General features: G+C 43.2%; 1 protein-coding gene across 3 annotated transcripts in view; it reads right to left on the reverse strand.

Moving 5' to 3' along the window:
• Positions 1–25844, reverse strand: part of entpd6 (ectonucleoside triphosphate diphosphohydrolase 6) — a 32171-nt gene extending 6327 nt beyond the window's left edge. For 2 of the 3 annotated variants that reach the window (XM_034185287.1, XM_034185286.1), the window contains exons 1-9: positions 25783–25844; positions 24774–25040; positions 14601–14677; positions 14043–14186; positions 11875–11950; positions 11009–11044; positions 8143–8231; positions 649–728; positions 170–234 (exon numbers count right to left, since the gene is read on the reverse strand). In XM_034185287.1, the coding sequence (XP_034041178.1) occupies positions 170–234; positions 649–728; positions 8143–8231; positions 11009–11044; positions 11875–11950; positions 14043–14186; positions 14601–14677; positions 24774–24999 (793 nt within the window). In that variant the 5' untranslated portion in view covers positions 25000–25040; positions 25783–25844. The remainder of the gene's footprint in view (positions 1–169; positions 235–648; positions 729–8142; positions 8232–11008; positions 11045–11874; positions 11951–14042; positions 14187–14600; positions 14678–24773; positions 25041–25782) is intronic. The other variant, XM_034185288.1, reaches the window with a different exon arrangement.
• Between the last annotated feature and the right edge of the window lie 1326 nt (positions 25845–27170).

Raw genomic sequence — 27170 nt, forward strand, 5'->3', positions numbered from 1 at the left:
CGCTGTCCTTTACCATTCTACTTAAAAACAGCAACTGAGGACAGTGAGACGCAGCGAGCTGATTGGTCAGTGCTCAGAGGCATCTACGTGTCCGTCAAGGCTCCAATAACATCTGATTTATCTGAACGCAACAGAGATCAAAGCAAGTAGAAGAAAAAAAACAACATACGTGAGGGGACGTGGACGCCCCCGAGGACAGCCAGCCGGGCCGACATCAGACCCAGACCCAGATAACTGCAAAGACAAGAAGAGGACCGGTACCGGTCCACTGTCAGAACCCTCAGAACATCACCTTTAACAAGTAAGTAAGTAATCTACTTTAAGTCACTGACAAAAAGAGGCGGAGCCACTTTTACTGAATTTAAATGATTTCAGCTGCAAAATCACAAATATTTCAGTTTAACACACTCAGATTTAAAATCCAGTCTTATTTAAGATCATGACTAAATTATAAAAAATAAGTGAGTCCACGATGTCGGTGATCAGAGCTGAAATGAACAGATCAGTCAACAAACTGGTTACTTTGATCACTTAAGACAGAAAAGATCAAGGCTAATGTTTTTGGTTTTTTACACTAACCTGGTTTGAGCTTTTTAAATCCAGTATAAACTGTTTGAGCGCAGAACTGGTTTGAAAGCGGTTTAGTACCTGTGAGTGTAGACGGTGTGCGTGCTGTTGAACATCTGGAAGGACCTGATGTAGTCCACAGGAGACACCTGGATGGTTTTCTGCACACAGACACACAAGCTGTGACCCAAAGTCCCCGTGAGACGGACACGGGTCCACCTGTGTCACACATCCTTAAAACAGTACGAGGAGATGGAATTCTCAGTCCCACCTACTCATGTTTCCAGAGACTCTGGTGTTGAGATTAAGTCAAGATGCCCCAAAAAAATCAGAGCAGAACCTGGTACAGGCTTTGAGCACCCCGACCCCGTCGAGCACCCCGACCCCGTTGAGCACCCCGACCCCGTCGAGCACCCCGACCCCGTCGAGCACCCCGACCCCACCTCACAGTGCTGCCATCCTCTAAACGTGTTTCCATGTGTGCAGGAGCACCAATGGATCACCTGATTAGTTTGAAATCATGTGACACTGAGAAGGTTCCAGATGAGGTCCAGTTTGTCAGGACATGCAAAGCAGCAGAGTCCATTTTGGGATTAACCCTGTCACTCATGTGTGACACCGTGAACACCAGCAGGAAGATATTTAACATGATGAAATAGGATCTGGATGCAGGTTTGAGAACAATCCAGTACAGATCATAATGTCAGGTCAGGTTTGGAACTGCACACTGTTCAGTGTCCACCACACCCTGGAACCACCCAGAGACACCACCTGTCCATCCCCACCTCTCCAAAGCGACCATGAACCATGGACAGCTCCTCAGCACTCTGATGGACAAGTTTAGGCAGTCCCAGAAAACCTGGATCTTAATCTGGATCCAGGACCATCACAAACCCAGAGAATGTGGTTTCTCACTCATCAGTCAGAGGATCCAATGATTCCACAATAATCACAACATCGTCCACAGTTCTCGAGTGTCAAATGTCAAACTGTCACTCAACGACCCAGGACCATGAATTTTAAAAACGGACACAATTGGTTTTCTTCAAAAACTGATCAGCTGGACTGAAATCAGTTTGAAGGATTTAGGGTTTTAGTTTACAGAAAAACACAACTAAAAGTGTCCACTGACGGAGCGGGTGGAGACACGATAATGTGACCCAGATAAGGAACAAGATGGACTCTGTCTCTGGCCCCGCCTCCTGAAGGGAAGATGGTTATTTGGGATTAACATGGTATTTACAGATTAAGGCTATAAAATAAATGGAGCCATCGTGATAGTTTTCAGAAGCAGAGACATGCGTCAGGATCCATACTGTCCAACTTTGTCCTGTTCTCACATGGAACTGGACACATTTAAAGAAAACATTTGACACAGAAACAGCAGAGTTTTGATGCACAGGCATCTGTAGATAAACCAGAGGAGTCATCGTGGTGCTCAAAGGCCGTGAAGAGCGCACTGCGTCCTCAATGCTCTTACCACATGCACAATCACGTGCACACTGTGTGATTCTTACCATGAACAGTCACATGGCACAGGTGGTCTTTATTTTACAAAGTTTAGAAATTTAATCCTCTGACTCCCTGAATAGGTTCCAGTTTTGAGGCGCTTATGATGGAAGTTGGTTCCTTGGATAAATCTGATTGCATTTTATCTCCCTCCAGGTCATTCTGGGACTTTTCTTAAGGATTTTACTGATTTTTTTTTTTTTTTTAACACCTAGAATTCGTCTGGAAAAGGTTTTGATTATTGGTGATTTTAGTTTACACAATGATGATGACACTTCAGCCCAGTTTAGGGAACTTATATCAGTAGCTGAGGCTTTAATTTTAAGCAGTACATGTCAGGCCCCACCCACACTCAGGGTCACACTTTAGAATTAGTGTTTGCATTGGACTTGCATATTGCCAATGTGTGTGTGGAGGACGTTCTTCTGAGTGACCATTGCTGTGTTTTCTTTGACCTGATGGCCCGACCTGATCCTAGATGGGTACTTATTAGGGTGGAGAGAAGGACTGTCACAGAGGCAGTCGCTACGTGGCTCTGTGATAACTTTGACCCTTTACTTTGGAGTGAATTCACTGAAATTGATGGCTTTCTGCACTGTTTTAACAGTCAGTGTGCTTTTATTCTGGATCAAATAGCACCACTTAAAGCTAATAAGGTTTTGATTGAACGTTTATAGAAGTCAACAAAATTGGAGGTCCACAGGCTACATTTAAGAGCTCTAATATGCTCCTTAAATAAGATGATAGAGGAGGCAAAGTATTTCTATCGGCTGACTGCCTGAAATAAGAGAAATCCCAAAGTGCTCTTTGACACAATCAGCTGTTGTGTCACCTGCTGCTCCTGTCACTCCTGTTCTTCATAAAACAAGTAGTGATGACTTCCTTAATTTCTTTATTGATAAAGTCACAGTCATAAAAGATAGTTTGCCGCTGTCATTGCCTGCTTGCTATGGTCCCCGGTACTTGGGACCTCCCCCTCAATGCTGGGCCTCCTTTAAGCCTGTTACAATTGAGGACATTTTATCTGCCATGAACAAAATTAAACCATCCTCTGCTATTTTGGATGTACTACCTTTTAGAATGTTTATGAATGTTTTTGACTCTATTGGGCCTTGTGTTGTTAAAATGTTCAATATGTCTTTGTCAACTGGTGGATTTCCATTTAAACGCTGTTGTGGAACCACAGCTAAAGAAAGTAGAACTGGACTCTACGGAACTAAAGAACTTCAGGCCAATATCAAAAACCCCCTTTTTGGCTAAAGTCTTGGAAAAGGTGGTCTGTGTCCAACTTAAATCATTTATGCAGACTAACATTTTTGCAGCAGTAAATGTTCTGTGCTGGTTTTGTTGGATCTGTCATCTGCATTTGATACCGTTGACCATTTTGATTAACAGACTGCAGGATATGGTTGGCATGTCGGGTCCCGTATTAGAGTGGTTTAGTTCTTACTTGGTTGGTAGAACTTTTAGTGTGTCTGTGAACAATGTGATGCTTGAATCTGCTGATCTTTTGTGGGGTGTGCCGCAGGGCTTGGTCCTGGGGCCGATTTTGTTCCTGCTGTATGTCCTTCCTCTTGGCAAGTTGATCCAGCAGTTGTGATGTGTCCTACCATCTGATTGCTGATGACTTGCAGCTGTACTGTCCTTTTAAGACAACTGAAGCCCAGAAACTTTGTTCTCTCATTAGTTGTCTCACCGAAATAACAGAATGGCTTACTGAGAACAGCCTGCAGCTGAATTCTAATAAGACTGAGACATTGATTGTAGCTCCAGATAGTGCTATGTCTGTCATTAAGCATCACCCTGGTAGTCTGAGCAGCTCTGTTAAAGGCAGCCTGCGTAACCTGGGTGTCATTTTGGATGGAGGGATGTCTCTGGAACATCACACTAAGCAGCTCGTTAAGAACCTCGCCTCTGGAATGAGCTTCCCTGTTCCCTTCGCTCTCTGGATTCTGTGGATGCTTTTAGACAGCAACTAAAGACTCAATTTTTTAAACTGGCATTTTAATTTCAATTCAACTACTGTTTTTATATTTGCATGTGTTGTTTTTATTGTTTACTTATATGACCTTGGTCTCAGAAAAGTGCTATATAAATAAAACTGACTTACTTACAGTTGATAAGAAAACATGCTGTGTAAAGTTTTGATTGTATAAATTCATTTTTAGAGGGAGCTCAAAAGCATTAAAGTCTCATGGTGCCTGAACCCATCCTAAACAACACATCAAACATCCTGATGAATCTGCCTGATGCTCACTCAGAAAATAAACACGGCCTCCACAGGTGGTTTTCTAGCTTTAGTTGGTGCAGCGTGTAAGTAGGTGGGGAGATTTTTTTTGTTTTTACTACGTTGCAGCACCATGGACAGCGACTGGCACATTTCATTCACACAGCAGTCCACAGACAGCTGCTGGCCGCGCTCCTGGGTTTAATGATGCTGTTAAAACATCAGTGCAGTTGTTACTCCGTCTTTATTGAATTCTTACTGCATCTTGATTCCACCAAGTCCTTAACAGTTTCCACTATGTTCCTAATAAGTTGTTCAGGTTCTTACTGTGTCCTCCCAGAGTTTTTGTGGACTTCGTAGAAATGTGGCCGGGTCCATTGGGGGTTTAAGAGGTGTAAAGTAGCACAAGACTGGAAATGAGTTTGTTACCTAAAAACCTGGAAAAAAAACCCTGTTAATTCTGATTAAATCTGATCCAAAATGTGGTTGAGCAGGAGACCAGAAAGGACAAACTAAAAAGCTGTGTCTCACCCAGAAAAGATGTCTGTGATATGAAACGATGATAAATGTCAGTGACAGAAAAGACTGAAGATGAGCAGCTGTCACAGTTTTGCCCTTTGATAGGCTGCTTTACGTCCTCCTGCAGACAGGACTGTTGACCCAAATGATCACACTGCATGTCCACAGTACTACAGTGTCCCTGTGGACACAGTAAAGTCCTAGTCAGACAGAATAATAAAGCCATGAATAATGAACTACGTATATGATGTTCTTCTGGAGGAAACAAATGTTAAAAAGGGCTTCTGTCTCAGAGTGGAAGCTGCTCTGTTGCAGGTAGCCTGTCTTGTCCTCGTAGGTACTCTGATAATGGGTCTCTAACATCCTCGTAGTACCACAAATCACCCCGCGCTATTTTTGGTCCATTTTAAAATTCACAAAATTAGCGCCACACTCAGAGATGAGCCTCCGTAGCCAAATAATCTGCCTCTAAGAGCCTCTATTTCTAGTTTCTTCAGTAACTCAACTCACAGAAAAAAATTCATGCTACGTGACTCATTATTCATCCTTCATTATTCTGTCTGACCAGGGCTTTACTCCATTACCACGCAGAATGACAGAAAACAACCGGCTGCCCTGGTTTTGTCCCCTGTCCTGCCCTGTGTCTTGTTTTGTCCCCTGCCTCTGTCTGCTTCCTGCTCTTTGATCCTCTGTCTTTGAGTATCTGTTGGTTATTCTTTCATCACTGGTTGTATCATTTATCTATTATTCTTTTGCCACGTGGGGAAATCCGTTTTAGTCGATTTGTTTTTCTTGTTCATCTCTTTTCAGTTCTTTCGTTTCCTGGTTTGATTCTGTGTTCCTTTAACACTGGGTTTATTTTATTCTTTATTTCTTAGATGTTTGGGATTTGTTATTGACTGTTGGTTCTTGGGAGTGTCACTCTCACATTTCTCTAGCATCTGCTTTTGTCTGTCACGCCCGCCTGTCTCCTGTCTCACCTTTGTCTCGTCTAACCACGCCCTCTGCCCTGCACCTGTTTCACATCATGCCCTGATTACCCTCTGGGTATAAGTAAGTAAAGTTTATTTGTATAGCACCTTTCAAAATAAAATAGCCCCCCCGAGCACATATTGCAGCATTTTGGGATTATCTTTCACTGCTATACTGATGATACTCAGTTATACATGCCGATAACTGCTGGTAATTTCATCCACATAAAATCCTTAGAAGATTGCCTTGCAGCAGTGAGAAGTTGGATGTCTAGAAACTTCCTACTTTTAAACTCTGATAAGACTGAAATGATGGTTCTTGGTCCAGTGAGACATCGACATCAGTTTGACCAGTTAATGCTTAGCCTAAGCTCGTGTGTCATACATCACACTGACAAAGTGAGGAACCTTGGGGTAAGTTTTTATCCTACGTTGTCCTTTGACCTCTATGTTAGAGATATTACGAGGACTGCTTTTTTCCCACCTGTGAAATATAGAGAAGATTCGTCCCATCCTGTCTATGGCTGATGCTGAGGCCCTGGTCCATGCATTTGTCTCTTCTAGATTGGACTACTGCAATGTTCTATTTTCTGGTTTACCGCAGTCCAGCATTAGGGCTCTCCAAATGGTTCAAAATGCTGCAGCTAGACTTTTGGCACAAAGTAGAAAGTTTGACCACATTACACCCATTTTGGCATCTCTTCACTGGCTTCCTGTCCCAGTGAGATCATATTTCAAGGTTCTGCTACTAGTCTATAAAATTGTTCATGGACTGGCACCTTCCTACCTAGCTGACCTAATTAAACCTTACATACCGGCCCAGGCTTTGCGTTCTCAGGGTTCAGGACTACTTTGTGTCCCTAAGGTGATTAAGAAGTCTGCGGGTCACAGAGCTTTCTCTTATCGTGCCCCTGTTCTGTGGAATGATCTCCCTGCGTCAATAAAACAGTCAGATTCTGTGGAGACTTTCAAGTCCAGACTTAAGATGCACTTATTTTCCCTTTCGTATGGCTAGTATACTGGTACAGTTTTGTTTTACGCTTTTTACTCTTTTAATTCATTTTATTAGTAAACAGAGCGGGCCGCAACCTCAACTTTATCTAAAGTCTGGGTCTTTTAGTGAAGCTTAGGGCTCGTGGCCGGAAATCACCTTAGTATTTCTTCTGTTCTTGTTGTTTAATGCTGATAAATTATACTGTATTTCTTGTCTTTCTGATGCCTGATTCTGTTTTGTTTTTTTTCTCTGTTTGAGGTGCAGCTCCAGCCAGAGATGGGTGTGGTGTCTGTTTCTGAAACCCTCCTGTTCTGTGCACTGGCAACATTTCCTGTATATTCGTTTTGTAAATTGTATTTGTTGAATTGTTCTGTAATTTATTCTGTATCATGACCCAAGCAGAGGGTCACCCTTTGAGTCTGGTCTGCTTGAGGTTTCTTCATCAAATCATCACAGGGAGTTTTTTCTTACCACTGTCACCTGTGTTGTTGCTCTGAGGGTTAGTAAAGTTAGACCTTACTTGTGTGAAGTGCCTTGAGGCAACTTTGTTGTGGTTTGGTGCTATATAAATAAAAATAAATTGAATTAGAGTGAATCATAAAGTGCTTCACAGGAATTTAAGAACACAGAAATAAAAATACAGAAACTAAAAACAGCCATAACATCAAACTAGTTAAAAGCAAGTCTGTATAAATTGGGTCAGAGTCCACAGAACGTAGGTGCAGTGGCAGTGCATTCCACAGTTTGGATGCCACAACCTCAAATGCACAGTCTCCTTTGGTCTTCAGCCTTGACCTTGGTACAACCAACAGGTTCTGGTCAGAGGACCTCAGAGACCTGCTTTTCACATACAGGTGCAAGAGTTCACTGATGTAGAGACATTTGACCGTGCAGAGCTCCAAAAGTCATCACCAATATTTTAAACTGCAGTCTGAATTTAAGACTTGTGTGTCCTGTTGTCCTTTGCTAGTTCGCTGTGCTATGTGCCTTGTGCGTTTCCACTCGTCCCAGCCTTCCTTGTTTTGTCATAGCTCTGTTCTCTCACCGTGTTCCACCCTCACTTGTTGTTTGACCTTGTTTTTTCTACCACTCGTGTACCTGCGTCTCCGTGACAGAACTTCATTTGTTTTTGACCATGCCTCTGCCTCACGGCGGTCTGTACCTCCGCCAGTTTGTTTAACTACCTGATAGGCTTTGATAATTCCCACACCTGAGTTCACGAGTCCTCCTCAGCGCACAACACCGACTTGTTTTTCTTCTTCACGCTGACAGACGATATTGATGAGCAGCAGAGAGAAAGACGGAGTGACGTTTGTGGAACACTATTTTCCATTTTCACATTTCTACGTTCTCACCTCATCCTGAGGGCTGAAGGTGATCTGGGTCGACCCGCCTCCCAAATCCAACACCCCAACTGTGTTTGAGTTAGCACTGTGAAGACCTCCTGGAGACATAGTGATTAAAATAAAAAACACACAAGAACAAGAAAAACCAGACACAGCAAATATGTTCAGGTCTGTTGGTTGTCATGACAACCAGGCACCTCAGACATTTGGCTGGTGGGAACAGCAGGTAGTGGAAGCTTTTTGGTGTTAAGAAGCAGGAGGAGCTGGGATAAGAAGCTCAGTCTGTGACAGGCTGAACTGAAGGTGAGGATGAGATGATGTCACAGAGATGACATCTCGGTGGTCGCCACCTCTGCTCCTGGAGATCATCTGGACTACAGACTCTCCACCAGTCCTTGATCTGCCATCTGCCACATCTGATGAGCTGAACACAGCTGGCTGAGTTAATTCACTTTGAGGAGAGCAGGTAAGGAGAAAGTCTCCAAGATCTCCAGAAGCAGCAGGTGTTGAGGGAAAATGTGGGTAGAATTGATGTTGTTGGCTTAGCAACTGTGCAAAAAACTAAGTGGACCACATGGACTACTCAGCCCACAGCGGCACTGCACAGATGTCAAATGTTATTCACCACACAGAAAACAAGGCGTTCCCAGGCCAGTGTGGAGATATAATCTCTCCACCTAGTCCTGGGTCTTCCCTGGGGTCTCCTCCCAGATGGACGTGTCTGGAACACCTCCTTCGGGAGGGGCCCAGGAGGCATCCTTACCAGATGCCCGAACCACCTCAGCTGGCTCCTTTCAACACAAAGGAGCAGCAGCTCTACTCCGAGCTCCCCACGGATGACCGAACTTCTCACCTAAGGGAGACACCAGCCACCCTCCTGAGGAAGCACATTTTGGCCGCTTGCACCTGCAATCTAGTTCTTTCGGTCATGACCCAACCCTCATGACCATAGGAACCAAGACTGACCAGTAGATCGAGAGCTTTGCCTTTTGGCTCAGCTCCCTTTTCATCACAACAGTACAGAAGAGCGAATGCAACACCGCCCCTGCTGCGCCGATTCGCCGACCAATCTCACTCTCCATCGCCCCCTCACTTGTGAACAAGACCCCGAGCTACTTGAACACCTTCACTTGGGGCAAGATCTCATTCCCTACCCAGAGTAGGCAATCCATCGGTTTCTGAGAACCATGGCCTCAGATTTAGAGGTGCTGATCCTCATCCCAGCAGCCGCTTCACACTCAGCTGTGAACTGATCCAATGTGTGTTGGAGGTCACAGGCTGATGAAGCCAACAGGACCACATCATCTGCAAAAAACAGTGATGAGACCCTGAGCCCACCAAACTAGAAACCCTCCTCCTCCCAACTACGTCTCGATATCCTGTCCATGAATGTCACAAACAGGATTGGTGACAAGGCGCAGCCCTGATGGAGGCCAACCTCCACTGGAAACGAGTCCGACTTACTGCCGAGCACCCGAACACAGCTCTCACTTTGTGAGTACAGAGATTGGATGGCCCTGAGAAGGAACCCCCTCACTCCGTACTCCCACAGCATCTCCCACAGTATCTCCCGGGGTACCCGATCATACGCTTTCTCCAAGTCCACAAAACACATGTAGACTGGATGGGCATACTCCCAGGCACCCTCCAGGATCCTTGTGAGAGTAAAGAGCTGGTAAGTTGTTCCACGACCAGGACGGAACCCACATTGTTCCTCTACAATCTGAGGTTCGACTATTGGCCGAACCCTCCTTTCCAGCACCCTGGAGTAGACTTTACCAGGGAGGCTGAGAAGTGTGATGCCCCTGTAGTTGGCACACACTCTCTGGTCCCCTTTTTAAATATGGGGACCACCACCCCAGTTTGCCACTCCTTAGGCACTGTCCCAGACCTCAACGCAATGTTGAAGAGACGTCACATCCAAGACAGTCCCTCCACACCCAGAGCCTTCAGCATTTCTGGACAGATCTCATCAACCCCCGGGGCCTTGCCACTGCAGAGTTGTTTGACTACCTCAGTGACTTCCACCAGGGAAACTGATGAAAATCCTTCATCAGCTTCCAGCTCTGCCCCTCTTCACCGAGTGTCCAGAACATGCAGCCTCAGATCAGATGATACGATCACAAAATCGATCATTGATCTTCGGCCTAGGGTGCTCTTGTACTATGCACACTTATGAGCATCCTTACATTTGAACATTGTGTTTGTTATGGACAGTCTGTGACTAGCACAGAAGTCCAATAACACAACCATTCGGGTTTAGATCAGGGAGGCCGTTCCTCCCAATCACGCCTCTCCAGGTGTCTCTGTCATTGCCCACGTGTGCGTTGAAGTCCCCCAGCAGAACAATGGAGTCCCCCACTGGAACCCCATATAAGACTCCATTCAGGGACACCAAGAAAGCCAAATACTCCAAAACGCTGTTCGGTAAAGACGCACAAACAACAGTCAGAGTTCCCCCCCCCACCCCAAAGGCGCAGGGAGGCAACCCTCTTGTCTACTGAGGTAAACTCCAACGTAGCGTTGCTCAGCCAGGGAGTTGTTGACAGAGGAATTGCAGGCGCCCCCACCACCCCAGTGTTGTTGATGACACTCCGGAGGGGGACCCACTGATCAGACAGCTACTGCAGCAAACAGCTCTGAAACTCTTTTTTGTTCCCTCAGTTTTCTTCTCCATTTTGTGACGTGCTTTGTTTTCCGTGTTCTGTTGTTTTTTTTCCTTTCTCTCTCATCATGATCATTGGATTGGCGGGGGGGTGTAACTCCAGGCCTCTGTAGCCTATCATTAGGCCAGGATGAATCAGGTATCTTTTTGAGAGCCAAGCCGCTGGGCCTGTGTGTGTGTGTGTGAGTGTGTGTGTGTGTGTTTTCTCACCAGTCAGGAAGTTCACAGTGATCCAGGCAGAAATCCCTAAATGGACAAAAACCAGCCATTAGAGACGGTGACTGTGATCAGGATGAGTTTGTCTTTGTGTTCTTCAGTCTGACAGTTTACACAACAACAACAACACCGAGGTGCTCGTGTGCCTGACACACAATAATGTCCACGTACAGTCCGGTGAATCTGCTCACTCACCGTCTGCAGTAATAATACTCTAGAACTACTGAACATAGTTGCACTGTAGTAACTGCAGGACAAACACACCACTGCTTTTAACCTATGACCTTTTCCACGGGCAGGAGTGGACGATTATAGAGCCTGTTGGAAATCTCCTGATAGGAGCTTTGCCATAAGACAGAGACATGCTGAGAACAAGTAGACTTCATGTCCAGGCTTGGAGCAGCTCCAGAGTCCAACACACCGCTGCATCAAGTCCCTGATCTGGTCCTGGGACCAGCATCCAGGCCAAGAAGTGACAACCAGCTGCTGGCAATGCGTTAAGAGGGACAACATCCATTAGTGACAAGTTGATTCAGTATCATGAAGACATTGTGGTGGGATCCAGCTCCTGGTGGAACGAGCTGATCCAGCTCAGAGGGACGAGGGGAAACATTTTCAGCCTCAGAGATAATCAGCCCCGCCCCCAGACCAAAAAAAGATTAAGTGCCACATTATCCCACATGTCCATAATTGCTTGTATGAAGTACTTTAAAAGGATTGGATTACGGACGCAGGCCTGCTGTGTTCTTACAAACTGTGTCCATCATTCCTCTGGACTCACTCCATCACCACAGACACAAAAACACTCGGTCTGACCTTCTAATTAATCTGATCAAAAAATAAATCACACCAATCAGTACCTTCATCAGTCCCGTCCATGATGGACACACTGTCCTCTCTCGACAGGAATGGAGACACCAGGAACAAACTCCGCACCTGGACACAAAGCATGAATTAATTCATTCATTCATTCAAACTCACCTTCCGTGGATGTCCAGCAACTTCCTACTTTTAAACTCTGATAAGACTGAAATGATGGTTCTTGGTCTTGTCTCTTCTATACTGGACTACTGCAATGTTCTATTTTCTGGTTTACCACAGTCTAGCATTAGGGGTGTGTGTCTTGTTGGCTTCCCTCACTTGTCTCCTTCAGGCTCACTTTATCATGGGTGTCTTGTTGGCTTCCCTCACTTGTCTCCTTCAGGCTCACTTTATCATGGGTGTCTTGTTGGCTTCCCTCACTTGTCTCCTTCAGGCTCACTTTATCATGGGTGTCTTGTTGGCTTCCCTCACTTGTCTCCTTCAGGCTCACTTTATCATGGGTGTCTTGTTGGCTTCCCTCACTTGTCTCCTTCAGGCTCACTTTATCATGGGTGTCTTTTTAGCTTCCCTCACATGACTCCTTCAGACTCACTATATCATAGGTGTCTTGTTGGCTTCCCTCACATGACTCCTTCAGACTTACTTTATCATATGTGTCTTGTTGGCTTCCCTCATCTGACTCCTTCAGGCTCACTTTATCATGGGTGTCTTGTTGGCTTCCATCACTGTTTCCTTCATGCTCATTCAGTTTTGTGGACGCCTGCTCTTGACACTTGTCCAGGACTGCATCATATTCTTTACAGCTCTGCATTCCTGCCCGTCAGCCTGCCCACTCGTCCTGGTCCAGGATGATGACTCCTTTTTCTCATTTGTTCAGGTTACCAATTCTGTATTTTGTGTGACTTTCTGGCTCTGTCTTGTCCTCAGTCTGCCTAGTGGATGTTTCCCTTGTGGTTGTCAGAGTCTTACTGATGGATTTAACTGAATGCTGGTGATGTGATGATCTATAAAGGGTGAGTGTACTTTAATTTGGGTCATGTTGCTGGGACTTATTCTCACCTTGAGATTAAAGATCAGAATCCAGATAATTTTTAATGTTGTATAACAATAAAAAACATGTAAAGCAGGAAGTCATGTTTTACAGATGCTTAGACAAACTTCACCTCACGTTTTATCTCTCTAAGTATTCAGATAATACTTTTAAAATAACATCCAAAATCTGGAACCAAATCTAAAAGACTTTAAACCACAAAAATGAGATTAAAGTGAGAAACTAAATTAAAATGAAAGACAATTCAGGAGCAGGTGTCTGTGTGATGTCATAAACACAGATAGTCAGTGTGTGGTTTTTTTTTTTTTTTATGACTATAATACCAGAGTCTCTTTAATCGGCCCGTGTCTGGTCCAATCAGGACTCAGCTGGTAATGAGAGCAAAGCTTCATCTTAAACCAAATTCTGGCCGACTGCTCTCGTCCTGTTATTACTGATTACTTAAAAGCTCTAATAGACTTTTTAACCGTTGGGAGGCGCATTAGCCTCCTGTCAGGATATTAGCTAAAGCAATTCAATGACATAACGCGGTGCCACTGACGCCGAACCGGCACGCAGGCCGCCGCGTTTCTGCTCCGTTGCGTAAGCGACATGTTGTTCTGACGGCCCGATTACCAGAGGAACAAGCCTCTGCAGACACCCTGCTGGATTCTTCTCTTATTTAGTCCCATCTGCATCAGATGCTCAAAGCGCTTTAGAAATTATGCCTCACATTCACCCTGATTTCAGGATGCTGCCATACAAGGTACTCACTACACACAGGGAGCATCTAGGGGATTAAGGACCTTGTCCAAGAGCCCTTAGTGATTTTCCGGTCAGGCCGGGGTTTGAACCAAGGATCTTCTGGTCTCAAGCCCAATGCTTAACCACTAGACCATCACCTCCCCAACAAAGAAATTTAGAGCACAAGATGACAACAACTCATTTTTATGGTGACACAATAACTAGAAATTACATTGTTTCAAACCAAAACATGACTCAAAGGTTGAAGTCATTTTGGCAAAAGTGCACATGGATCCTGACGGCAGCAGCAGGAGGACATCGATTTCATGTGGCAACACCTAATGTTGAGTGCACACCATCAATTAAATAACTTTCAGTGACCTTCTGGGTCTCAGGACTGAACTTTGACATCTTTGTGTCTCAGACTCCCACCTGGTCCATCAGGTGTTGGGCCTTCTCTCCGGGCAGCAGGCGGAGGCCGGCTGTGGCCTTCAGAACCACCGGCGTGCTGCTCCACACGGACTGGGGGACGCTGCCTTTGGCTACCTCCAAGAGCTCCACAATCCCCGATTTACACTGGACAGGACAAAACCAGAAGACAGGAAGAGTAAGAAATCAGGAACCAGACTCAGACTAGACCCTTAGAAAGGTCAGAGCAGTGTAAGACAAAGGCAGGACCAACAACACCAACAGGGTCAGGCCCCCTGGTGGTCTTCCAGACATGTCCAACTGGAAGGAGACCCTGGGGAGGACCCAGGACACACTGGAGAGCTTATATTTCCCAGCTGGCTTGGCAGCACCTCGGGATCCCCCATGAAGAGATACAGGACCTGGCTGAGGATGGGGAAGTGTGGGTGTCAGATGTTACAGACTATAAAAATCCACCTGAGAGATTTTGTGATTTTGAGCTAAAACATGAAATCAAATTGATTTTGTTAGGTTTTTTTTTTTCCTCTCCTGCTCCTGTCCAGCTGAGAACACCTGACCCACCTGATCAGGATCATCAGCGTACGCAGATAGTCCTGGTTTGATGGCTCTGAATGTCTCCTGGACCAGTTTAGGAGCTTCTGCAAAAAATAAAATGAACAAGGTTACTGTGATGAAACGTTCCACAGAAATACACACACACCGGCCACTTTATTAGGTACACCTTGTTAGTCCCGGGTTGGACCCCCTTTTGCCTTCAGAACTGCCTTCATTCTTCAATTCACAGTCTGCCCATCCTCCTCTGACATCAACAAGGCATTTTCATCCACACAACTGCTGCTCACTGGGTATTTTCTCTTTCTGGACCATTCTCTGTAAACCCTAGAGATGATTGTGGGTGAAAATCCCAGTAGATCAGCAGTTTCTGAAATACTCAAGCCAGCCCGTCTGGCACCAACAACCACACCACGTTCAAAGTCACTGAAATCCTCCTCCTTCCTCATTCTGACGCTCAGTTTGAACTTCAGCAAGTTATCTTCACCACGTCTAGATGTCTAAATGCATTGAGTTGCGGCCATGTGATTGGCTGATTAGCTGTTTGTGTTAACAAGCAATTGAACCATACCAACTTTATTTATAAAGGACTTTAACACAGCAGGTGTACCTAATAAAGTGCCGGTGAGTTTACATTAAACATGGCTGATGTCCACGCCTGCCTGTTCTCCATGTAAGGTGGACTTTTGTCATGAAGGACAAAAGTGTAGAACATGTGTCAAATCACGGTGCCGACCCAAATGGACTCAGAAGAAACCCAAAGAACGTATGACACACACATATATGTATAACGTTCACACATGCTGGAGTCACAACTGTCAAAAAACACCTCTTTATGTTGTGTTCTGTCAGTTATTTCTGTGCTTTTTATGTGTATGGGTGTTGCAAGTTCCCCTGCTGCGTGTTTTAGTCTGGTGTGTGTGTGTGTGTGTGTGTGTGTGTGTGTGTGTGTGTGTGTGCGTGCCCCGGTTCATGCTTGTGTCTGGCTGTCATCTGTGTGTGTTCTATCATGTCTTTATCTGGACTATGTGTATGTGAGCCCTCGGTTTGTGTTTGAGTCGTGTGTGTGTGTGTATACACGTTGGTGCTCCGTTCTTGTCTCTTCCCCGTGTCTATGGTTATCAGTCCGCAGTCTGTCATCCGTGGCAGCCCTGGTCTGTATCTGTAGTCTGTCTTATCTTCCGTCCGTGGTTTGGGTCTTTGTACTTTGTGATTATTGTGTTTTGTGATTTTCACATCGCTATGAGTTCCATGATTATTTTTCTTTGATCCAGTTTGCCGTTTGATTATTGATCGCCTCCGTTTGTGTTCTTATCATCTCTCTTCATGTGTTTATTCAGTTAAGGATTACAGTTTAGTTCTTGTGTGTCTGATTGCCTTCAGCTTTAGTTGAAGTCCTTCTTGTCAGTTTGCCCTTTGTTGCACTCACATTTTAGTTCGACGTTGTTTTTCATTGTGTACTTCATGTTTTGGTTTTATGTCTCTTGGTCATGTTTTATTTCCTCTTACCTCATGTCTGTTTAGTCACCTTGTGTTCCTTTGGTGATCACGTGTCTCGTTTCGTGTCGACCCTGATAGTCGCACCTGTTGTTCATTAGTTCTTTTTGCTTTACATCACACCTTTTTGTCCGTTTGTTTGTTGGTTGTCTGAAGTTGTGTTGTATTTCTCATTGCTCTCTCCTGTGGACGTTATCAACGTAAGTAAGCCGTGTTCGATTATTCTTTTCAGTGTCCCAGCCGTCTGTAGCTTTGCCTGCTCCTTCACATCACCTGTTTGTTCTCCATCCTGTGTTTGTGTTGAACTCTTTTTGTATTCTCATCCCTGCACCTGGTTTGTTTGATTTTGTATGTGCACCTGTATTCTTAAAGCACTGTGGGTTTCACAGACACCTCCCTCTGTGTCCTGGCTGTCTGCACACTGGATCCTCTTGACTTTGTTCTCAGCTACAAATCATAACACTTACAGAGGGGAAAAAAAACATCTATACATAAGTTACACCTCTTTTTCTATTATCAACTCTTTAATTTCAGATTTTTGTGCATTATTACAGGGTGCTATTATTACTAGCATTTACTTTTTATCATTTAAGTTTATTTTGTTTTGTGCTTTGGTTTCTGGGAAAAGCTCTATCAAAATAGTTTTATTTATTATTAATATTATTTGTTGATTGTGTGATTTTTTTCTTCTTCAGCATACAAGTTGCACCAGAGTGTAAGTTTTAGGACCTCAAAAATTACTAAAAAAAACAAAAACAAAAATCTTTGTGACTAAACAGAATGTTGTCACTAAATCTCAACTCATTAAACACAAACTGTTAAACTGATGTTTAACAGTGACTGTTGCATGATGAAATGCTCATGGATCAGTACAGGACGCTGCCCGCTCACACTGACCTCATATCTGAATGTGTCTGATTGTGTCAGCTGGAGCTTCAGCTAACAGCTAGCAGTTAGCATTTCAGGCAGGTTCCTTTCTGAACCCTGTGCTCCTCCTCTTCCCGCTCATCACCTGTTCATCACCAGTCACCTGCCTGAATCATCAAACTGCTCTGACAGAAAAGAAAGACTGTGCTGGAAGGGCAGGTCCTGTTTAACCCATGGAAAGGTCAACGCTGACTTTGAGACCTGTAGCTGTGCACGGGGCATCACAGTGTGCCAGACGCCCTTTGAGCCTGATGGTGTCACTACCCCGTGATCAGCTTTCATTTCTCCCAGCTGACTGTGAACTCACCGTGTCTCCAGCTGTCACACCTGCACCTCATCTCATGATTCTTCTGTTTCTGACTCAAGTCACACCTGCTTTTTCAGGAGCTGCCTGTTTTCTCAGGAAGTCCTGCGTGGGTTCAGGTTTCACTCCCTGACTTTGGTGTGGCTCTTTGGTTTCTAAAGCTCTGTTGAGGACTCGTGTTTGGGTCTCCAAAGCCTGGATCCAAAAGGACTGACTGGAACAAAGCCTAGCAGGTGATGAGATCATCCATGTGTCGGAGTCTGATTGAGGTCCTCCTTTTAACACTTCCCGGCTCTGTAGAACCATCAGGTGTTCCTGGCGACTGTGAGCGCCGTTAGCTGTGTGGCTAACGAAGGAGCCAAAACAGCACTCAGCCCATGAGCTTCAGATTATCAGTTAAATGCGATAACTAAGCCATTTGGCAGAGCAGTGCTGGAAACTTTCCTTAATCCTAATAAATCAAAACCCTTAAAACGCACTAATGAGTTTGTGTCCATTTGGACTCTAAGCCCGAAAGCCTCTCTTGTCTTGCTAGTAATTAATGTTTTAGTCCAATGTGTGATTTTATTTTATTTTTTTTTGTAGACTGAAAGCAGATGTGCTTGAGAGATGTTTATGATTTAATCTGAACAGAAACTGTTTAACGGCGAGTGCACAGATCTCTACATCCTCTCTCAGACCACAGGGTGGCACTTGACTTTTAAAACAAGGATGTTCAAAACTAGCCATCATTACCATTATTGATTAATCTGATTATTAACGCCAAAGTCACCTTAATGATGAAAACAAAAAACATGCATTCAGATAAAGACACTAGAATAAACTGACAACTTTTGTTTTATTACACTGACTTTGTTCTACCAGCAAGCTTTTTTTTTTCCATGTTTCATGTTGCTCAGGTTACAGCCTACAGAGAATACGCTGGGAATGTAAAATACAGCCCTCATCCTATGGGGTTAAAATTGTCTCATTAATATTTGTAAATGCACACAGGGTGATCTACAAATAATCATTGATTTGCAAATGTGTTCAGATATCCACAAATGCAAATTTCATATTTGTAACTTGTAAACTGGTCTTTGCAAATAATGTTGTATTTGCAAATATAAAACTTAATTTGTAAAAAAAAAAAAAAATAACATTTGTAAAACTGGAAATTGTATTTGTGAATTGAGTTTCAGCATTTGTGGATCACCAATTACATGCATTCATCGCTTTCCTCTGTGACGTAATTTTGAGACATTCTTTTCGCGAAATCCACACAGATCCACAAACAAATCAATCAATTCAATTTTTTTTTTATTTTGAACTTAATTGTCAATTCCAGTATCATGGCAGTTCATAATATAAGCAAATCAAATGAACAAAGCTTCTTTGTACTCTCTGTACCTCTACACTCATATGAAAAAATAAACAAAATCAAAATGCCTACTGATTCACAAATACACACTCACGCACACTGGATATCCACTAGATGGCAGTGTGGTTCCATTCATTACACAGCAGTCTATTTAGATCTCTCAGAGCCATTTGACTCATTTTGACTTCTGATATGAGCTGGACGGACATGGACTACATTAGATGATGGCGACTGCTCTCCTTGTCCGTCCAGCTCATATGAGAAGTCAAAATGAGTTTACGTTACAGAGGAAAGCGTGTCATGACAGGACCAAGCGCTCCCTGCGCTACTGCTTGCACTGTTGTGATCAGTCCTTTTGATCGGCGCATTTTGCCGATCACCGATCAAACTGATCAAGGCGTGATCGGCCGATAATAATCGTTGCCCGATCAATCGGTGCACCTCTAGATGATACAGACAGTTTTCAGCTAATCTCCAAAAACACTTTGTGGATTCATCAACCTCTTCAAGAGGCAGGGATAAGAACAAGTCCGTTCCAGGCCCTGAGGCACATCAGGTCAGTGCTGGGCTCCAGTTTCAGGAGTGCGACTCCCCCTGTATGGGACACCAGTACAGCACAGGTTAACTCCCCAGCCGACACCAGTACCATCTGACTGTTGGGTGCACTGGGACAATGTCCAAGGATACAAATAGGTAGCCTGAAGTGGACAGACCTGGAGAAAGAACTCAGAACATCTTAGTGCTGATGGAGATTATAAAGTGCTTCCTGGATCATTTTTTACTTTCTATTTAACAGTGAAATGGGCCATTTATCAAACACTAATCCACTCTTGATTAAAATTGTCAACTTTTGTCTGCAGGCTTCAAGTTGATCTGTTTCCAGACTATACTGTTGTTCTGCTGTTTTTAACTCATGGTACCACACCTTATCACCAATTAACGCCTCAAAATGTAATGAACTTTGTTCTGAGGTGAACCAAAAAAATTTGAAGTTTATTAAAATGTTGTTCCCGCCTCACATTTTAAAATATCTATGTCCTGTCTGTACACCTTTAAAATGTATATTGAGTCAGAGTCACTCTGAGTCAGAGAAAAAGTCTGCAGGCCAAAGAGCCTTCTTTTACCGTGCCCCAGTTTTGTGGCATGGTATCCCAGCGTCAATAAGACAGTCAGATTCCGTGGAGACATTCAAGACCAGACTTGGGACACATATATTTACTCTGTGCTATGGTTACAATATTGTGTTAGCATCCTTTTTACAACCCCAATTCCAATGAAATTGGGACATTGTGTGAAATGTAAATAAATGCAAATCCTCTTCGATCTATATTCAGTTGAAAACACCACAAAGACAAGATATTTAATGTTCAAACTGATAAACTTTGTTTTTGTGCATATATTTGCACATTTTGAAATGGATGCCTGCAACACGTTTCAAAAAAGTTGGGACAGGAGCAACAAAAGACTGGGAAAATTGATGAATGGTCAAAGAACACCTATTTGGAACATTCCACAAGTGAACAGGTTAATTGGAGACAGGTGAGTGTCATGATTGGGTATACGAGGTCTGAGAAAAGTATCCAACCTTTTTATTTTTTTCAAAAACTATATGGATTTGATTCATATGTTTTTATGTCAGCCAAGCTTGAACCTTTGTGCGCATGCGTGAGTTTTTTCAAGCCTGTCGGTTGCGTCATTCGCCTGTGGGCAGGCTTTGAGTGAGCACTGGTCCACCCCTCTCGTCGTTGTTTCATTGCGAGGAAATGGCGGAATGATTTGGGGTTTTTTTTCCATCAGACTTTTTTCAGAAACTGATAGAGACAGGCAGCTGGAAACCATTCAAAAATTTATCTGGCTTTCGGTGAAAATTTTATGGGCTTCACAGAGATTAATGAGTGTTACTACAACCCCTGGCAAAAATTATGGAATCACCGGCTTCAGAGGATGTTCATTCAGTTGTTTAATTTTGTAGAAAAAAAAGCAGATCACAGACATGACACAAAACTAAAGTCATTTCAAATGGCAACTTTCTGGCTTTAAGAAACACTATAAGAAATCAAGAAAAAAAGATTGTGACAGTCAGTAACGGTTACTTTTTTAGACCAAGCAGAGGAAAAAAATATGGACTCACTCAATTCTGAGGAATAAATTATGGAATCACCCTGTAAATTTTCATCCCCCAAATTAACACCTGCATCAAATCAGATCTGCTCACTGACATTGACCCTATGTGTCTTTTTGCAAGGAATGTTTTTGCAGTTTTTGCTCTATGGCAAGATGCATTATCATCTTGAAAAATGATTTCATCATCCCCAAACATCGTTTCAATTGTCCAAAATATCAACATAAACTTGTGCATTTATTGATGATGTAATGACAGCCATCTCCCCAGTGCCTTTACCTGACATGCAGCCCCATATCATCAATGACTGTGGAAATTTACATGTTCTCTTCAGGCAGTCATCTTTATAAATCTCATTGGAAAGGCACCAAACAAAAGTTCCAGCATCATCACCTTGCCCAATGCAGATTCGAGATTCATCACTGAATACGACTTTCATCCAGTCATCCACAGTCCACAATTGCTTTTCCTTAGCCCATTGTAACCTTGTTTTTTTTCTGTTTAGGTGTTAATGATGCCTTTCGTTTAGCTTTTCTGTATGTAAATCCCATTTCCTTTAGGCGGTTTCTTACAGTTCGGTCACAGACGTTGACTCCAGTTTCCTCCCATTCGTTCCTCATTTGTTTTGTTGTACATTTTTCGATTTTTGAGACATATTGCTTTGAGTTTTCTGTCTTGATGCTTTGTCTTCCTTGGTCTACCAGTATGTTTGCCTTTAACAACCTTCCCATGTTGTTTGTATTTGGTCCAGAGTTTAGACACAGCTGACTGTGAACAACCAACATCTTTTGCAACATTGTGTGATGATTTACTCTCTTTTAAGAGTTTGATAATCCTCTCCTTTGTTTCAACTGACATCTCTCGTGTTGGAGCCATGATTCATGTCAGTCCACTTGGTGCAACAGCTCTCCAAGGTGTGTTCACTCCTTTTTAGATGCAGACTAACGAGCAGATCTGATATGATGCAGGTGTTAGTTTTGGGGATGAAAATTTACAGGGTGATTCCATAATTTTTTCCTCAGAATTGAGTGATTCCATATTTTTTTCCTCTGCTTGGTCTAAAAAAGTAACCGTTACTGACTGCCACAATCTTTTTTTTCTTGATTTCTTATAGTGTTTCTTAAAGCCAGAAAGTTGCCATTTGAAATGACTTTAGTTTTGTGTCATGTCTGTGATCTGCTTTTTTTCTACAAAATTAAACAACTGAATGAACATCCTCCGAGGCCGGTGATTCCATAATTTTTGCCAGGGGTTGTACCACTTTAAGGACGGGCCACAATGGCGCACAGCGCGCCGCGCTGCGAGCCGCGATCAACAGGCAGAAACCACCATTTCATTTCTAAACGGATGGCTGTGTGGATCCGGGACCGTCGTGTGCAATTTCTCTGGTTATCACAAGAGCTGGACATCTGCCATTTTCCGGCAGATTTCACTTTTAACAAGAGATTTTGTCATGGAAAGCCGCGCGGAGGCTTCGCACGTCACAACGGATTCGCTGATGGAGCGAGACAAAGAACACCTCCATTTTGGAGTGTTAAAGGACAAGTTGGGACATGCCTATCTCGGCTTTCAGTGGCTTACCAGTCGAGTGAGTATAAGAGAAATTGTGGAGAGCTAGGCATGTCCCAACTTGTCCTCTGACACTCCAAAACGGAGGTGTTCTTTGTCTCGCTCCATCAGTGGATCCGCCGTGACGCGCGAAGCCTCCGCGCGGCTTTCCATGACAAAATCTCTTGTTAAAAGTGAAATCTGCCGGAAAATGGTAGATGTCCAGCTCTTGTGACAACCAGAGAAATTGCACACAATGGTCCTGGATCCACACAGCGATCCGTTTAGAAATGAAATGGTCGTTTCTGCCTGTCGATCGCGGCTCAGAGCGCGGCGTGCCGTGCACCATTGTGGGCCATCCTTAAAGCGGTAGTAACACTCATTAATCTCTGTGAAGCCCATAAAATTTTCACCGAAAGCCATGTGAATTTTCCGAATGGTTTCCAGCTGCCTGTCTCTAACAGTTTCTGAAAAAATTCTGATGGAAAAAAAGTTCAAATCATTCCGCCATTTCCTCACAATGAAACGACGACGAGAGGGGTGGACCAGTGCTCACTCAAAGCCTGCTCACAGGCGAATGACGCAACCGACAGGCGTGAAAAAACTCACGCATGCGCACGAAGGTTCAAGCTTGGCTGATGTAAAAACATATGAATCAAATCCATATATTTTTTGCATAGAATAAAAAGGTCGGATACTTTTCTCACAGACCTCGTAAAAGGAGCATCCCCAAAAGGCTCAGCCGTTCACAAGCAAAGATGGGGTGAGGATCAACACTTTGTGAACAACTGTGTGAAAAAATAGTCCAACAGTTTAAGAACAATGTTTCTCAATGTTCAATTGCAAGGAATTTAGAGATTCCATCATCTACAGTTCATAATATAATCAGAAGATTCAGAGAATCTGGAGAACTTTCTACACGTAAGCAGCAAGGCCGAAAACCAACATTGGATGCCCGTGACCTTTGATCCCTCAGGCGGCACTGCATTAAAAACCAACTTCATTGTGTAAAGGATCTTACCGCGTGGGCTCAGGAACACTTCAGAAAACCACTGTCAGTTAACACAGTTTGTCACTATATCTACAAGTGCAAGTTAAAACTCTACCATGCAAAGTGAAAGCCAAACATCAACAACATCCAGAAACACCGCCGCCTTCTCTGGGCCCGAGCTCATTTGAAATGGACAGACGCAAAGCGGAAAAGTGTGCTGTGGTCTGATGAGTCCACATTTCAAATTGTTTTTGGAAATCATGGACATCGTGTCCTCTGGACAAAAGAGGAAAAAGACTATCCAGACTGTCACCAGTGCAAAGTTCAAAAGCCAGCATCTGTGATGGTATGGGGGTGTGTTAGTGCCCATGACATGGACAACTTACACATCTGTGATGGCACCATCAATGCTGAAAGGTACATCCAGGTTTTGGAGCAACACAACACATGCTGCCATCCAAGCAACGTCTTTTTCAGGGATGTCCCTGTTTATTTCAGCAAGACAATGCCAAGACACATTCTGCACGTGTTACAACAGCATGGCTTTGTAGTAAAAGAGTGCAGGTACTAGACTGGCCTGCCAGCAGTCCAGACCTGTCGCCCATTGAAAATGTGTTGGGCGCATTATGAAGTGCAAAATACAACAACAGAGACCCCGGACTGTTGAACAACTGAAGTCGTACATCAAGCAAGAATGGGAAAGAATTCCACCTACAAAGCTTCAACAATTAGTGTCCTCAGTTCCCAAACGCTTATTGAGTGTTGTCAGAAGGAAAGGTGATGTAACACAGTGGTAAACATACCACTGTCCCAGCTTTTTGAAACGTGTTGCAGGCATCCATTTCAAAATGAGCAAATATTTGTACAAAAACAATAAAGTTTATCAGTTTGAACATTAAATATCTTGTCTTTGTGGTGTATTCAGTTGAATATAGGTTGAAGAGGATTTGAAAATCATTGTATTCTGTTTTACATTATTATATATATATTTTACACAACATCCCAACTTTAATGGAATTGGGGTTGTATATACAAACCAGATTAAGAAGCATTTCAGTGTTAAACAAAACAAAACATGTCCTGGATCATCAATCACTCTGCATATACTGCATATTACATTGTACATTTTACACAACGTCCCAACTTCATTGGTGTTGGGGTTGTAATTCTTTTTTTAATTTTTTCTCTTTATTGTGTTTGTTAGATTTTTTTAATTATTGTGCTTTTTATTTTTTTAACTGTGCTTTTAATCTTGTAATTCATTTTAAATTGTTTTTGAACTGTTTGGTGTGAAGCACCTTGAGGTGACGCTGTTGTGAGATGGAGCTTTATAAATTGAATAAATGGAAAATTTAATAAATTGAGAATTAGAAGCTCAAAGGTCATTCATTCATCTGCCATTTCTCCACTGTTCCTGAGCGTTTCCACTGTACCGTCATGTCCCATCTGGAACTTGAAGATGTGGACTCTGGTCCCAGTACTCCCAGCATCAAACATGATGCCGTAACGGAAGCTGTGGTTCATGAGAGCGGGCGGTCTGTACGGAGGCAGCCTGTGTGTGTCGGGCTTCAGCGTGGTGTAATGATGCTTCACAACCATCAAGTAGGTGACCAGGCAGCCCACCAGCACCAGAACCCCGACCAGCTTTGGTTTCTTCATCACTGCTCATCGTGTCAATGCCACAGCAGAACCAAAAATTCCTAAAGACAGAAAAGAGAAGGCTCAGTATTCACAGTACACAGGGTCCTCAGCTTATGAACAGAGGCAGGTGAGAAGGTTTTATTATTTTAAACTCCCAAATATGATCATTTCTGGAAGTGTTTCTGGGGATAGAACAAGGATCCACGGCCGGGTGACCCTGCAAATTATTGTCTTAATCAGTTTAGGGTTAGGATAAAGGTCTTTGTAAAATCCATAAAACCTTTGGAAATGTAAACAATACTTATGGTTGCGGACAATGGTTCTGAACAATTGCAGTATGGTCCAAGTCCAGTTTGGGAATAGTTCAGATTCACAAACATTATTTCCATCATACATGAACTGATGAATCTACAAAATGTCCATTCGTATTTACCACAGATTGTGGTCATTTGTCAATATTGACAAAAATAAAATAGTAAAACAATAAACTGCCAGTAAAAGATCAATATTTTTCTTAACAGGTTCGAAAAAATTATTTATTTGACCAAAAAACTAGCCACCTTTTCCGGCCTCTTTTAATTAGTTAAATAGTTTGCATTATTCTAATTAGGTTTAAAAAAAAAAAGTTCACATTCAACTAAGCTAACTGCTAGCTTGTTAGCTTCTAGCCTGTATGTTAACACATCTCGCCGAACAAACAGCGGATTTTATCTAGAAAACTGTCACAACAAATAAAAATAGTAATTAATGATGACAGTTTTAAATAATCGAGCAAGAGCCGGTCCAAACCCTTTCACTCACTTTTCTCATGATTCCGAGAGTTTCTGGGATACAGGACGTGTGTTCCGTGTGTGACGTCAGACATACGTCGCAGCCTTCGTCAGTAAATGGCTCAGTGCTGCCCCCTGCAGTTACATGCTGTAACACCTGATCCCAGAACAAATTCCGTGTAATAAATCAGTTACATACAAACCGGATGTATTTTTTTTTGTTTCTTTTATTTTATTAAAGTCTAATGACTGACTGACTGCAAACTGGTGATTTTATCATAAGTATTTATTAATTAAGCAAAATAAGGGAGAGAACCATAAATATAAACCTTTCACCTTTTTCCTGTATTTTTGTTGTTTATCTGCAAAAGCTACAGATGAAAGTAATTTAAATTCTTTTAGTTTAAGCAGACTAAGACCTGAAGCTCTGCTTGTTTCTCAGAGCAACAAAGCAAATAATTGGGGTCATGATGACATTAAAAAAACCAATAAGGCAGAGTGAGCGGCTGCAGGTCCAATCTGCATGACAGGAGAAACCACGCCGGTTATTGGATTACTGACATGACTGAGCTGCAGAAATGAAATTAAAATGTGTGTAGAATGGGATTTTCCAGGAAGGCAGCAGAGACAGGAATATAAGGAATGACTAATTCTCCCAAAGTCGAATAAACAGCATCTCATTGTGCAAAAATACAGAGTGATATTTACAGGAACAATTAAGATCAGGATTAGATAACTGCTGGCTGCATTAGGAGGAAGATTAAAGCTTTTTTTCTCTGTTATGATGATGATTGTTTTGGGAGTTCTTGTCCTCGGGGCTTAAGTCTGCTCTTAACCTGGAAAACAAGCCATTAATAATACTCATAATAATAATCATAATAATAATAATCATAATACATTCCATTTAAAAGGCGCCTTTCTTAACACTCAAGGACACCGTACAGTAAAACTTAAAATCCAATAAACGAAACAACAATAAAATCAATCAAACAGACAGAGAAATGTGCATCAAGAGGAATAAGCAGTCATAAACAGATGGGTTTTGAGTTGTGATTTGAAAAGGGGAAATGAATCAGTGTTTCTGATTTGGGATGGTAATGAATTCCAGAGACGGGGAGCAGAGCATTCAGCCGCTCTGCTGCCCGTGGCAGTGAGACGGACAGACGGGACAGACGGGTGAACGGAGGAAGACGATCTAAGGGAGCGTGAGGGAGTGGGAACATGGAGGAGGACGGACATTAGAGACACAAACCTGCACCACACTTCAGCTCACCGCCGATTCCACCACATGGAATCATCACGACGATCAAACTGGAGCCTTTGTCTCCTGTGGCCACAGCTGACGTGGATACGGAGAAAACACAGAAACATGTTCACAGTCAAAGTCCCCACAGTGTCAAAGCACAAGCATGCAGAGCC

This window comes from Thalassophryne amazonica, chromosome 13 (genome assembly GCF_902500255.1).
Source record: "Thalassophryne amazonica chromosome 13, fThaAma1.1, whole genome shotgun sequence".
Classification (NCBI taxonomy): Eukaryota; Metazoa; Chordata; class Actinopteri; order Batrachoidiformes; family Batrachoididae; genus Thalassophryne; species Thalassophryne amazonica.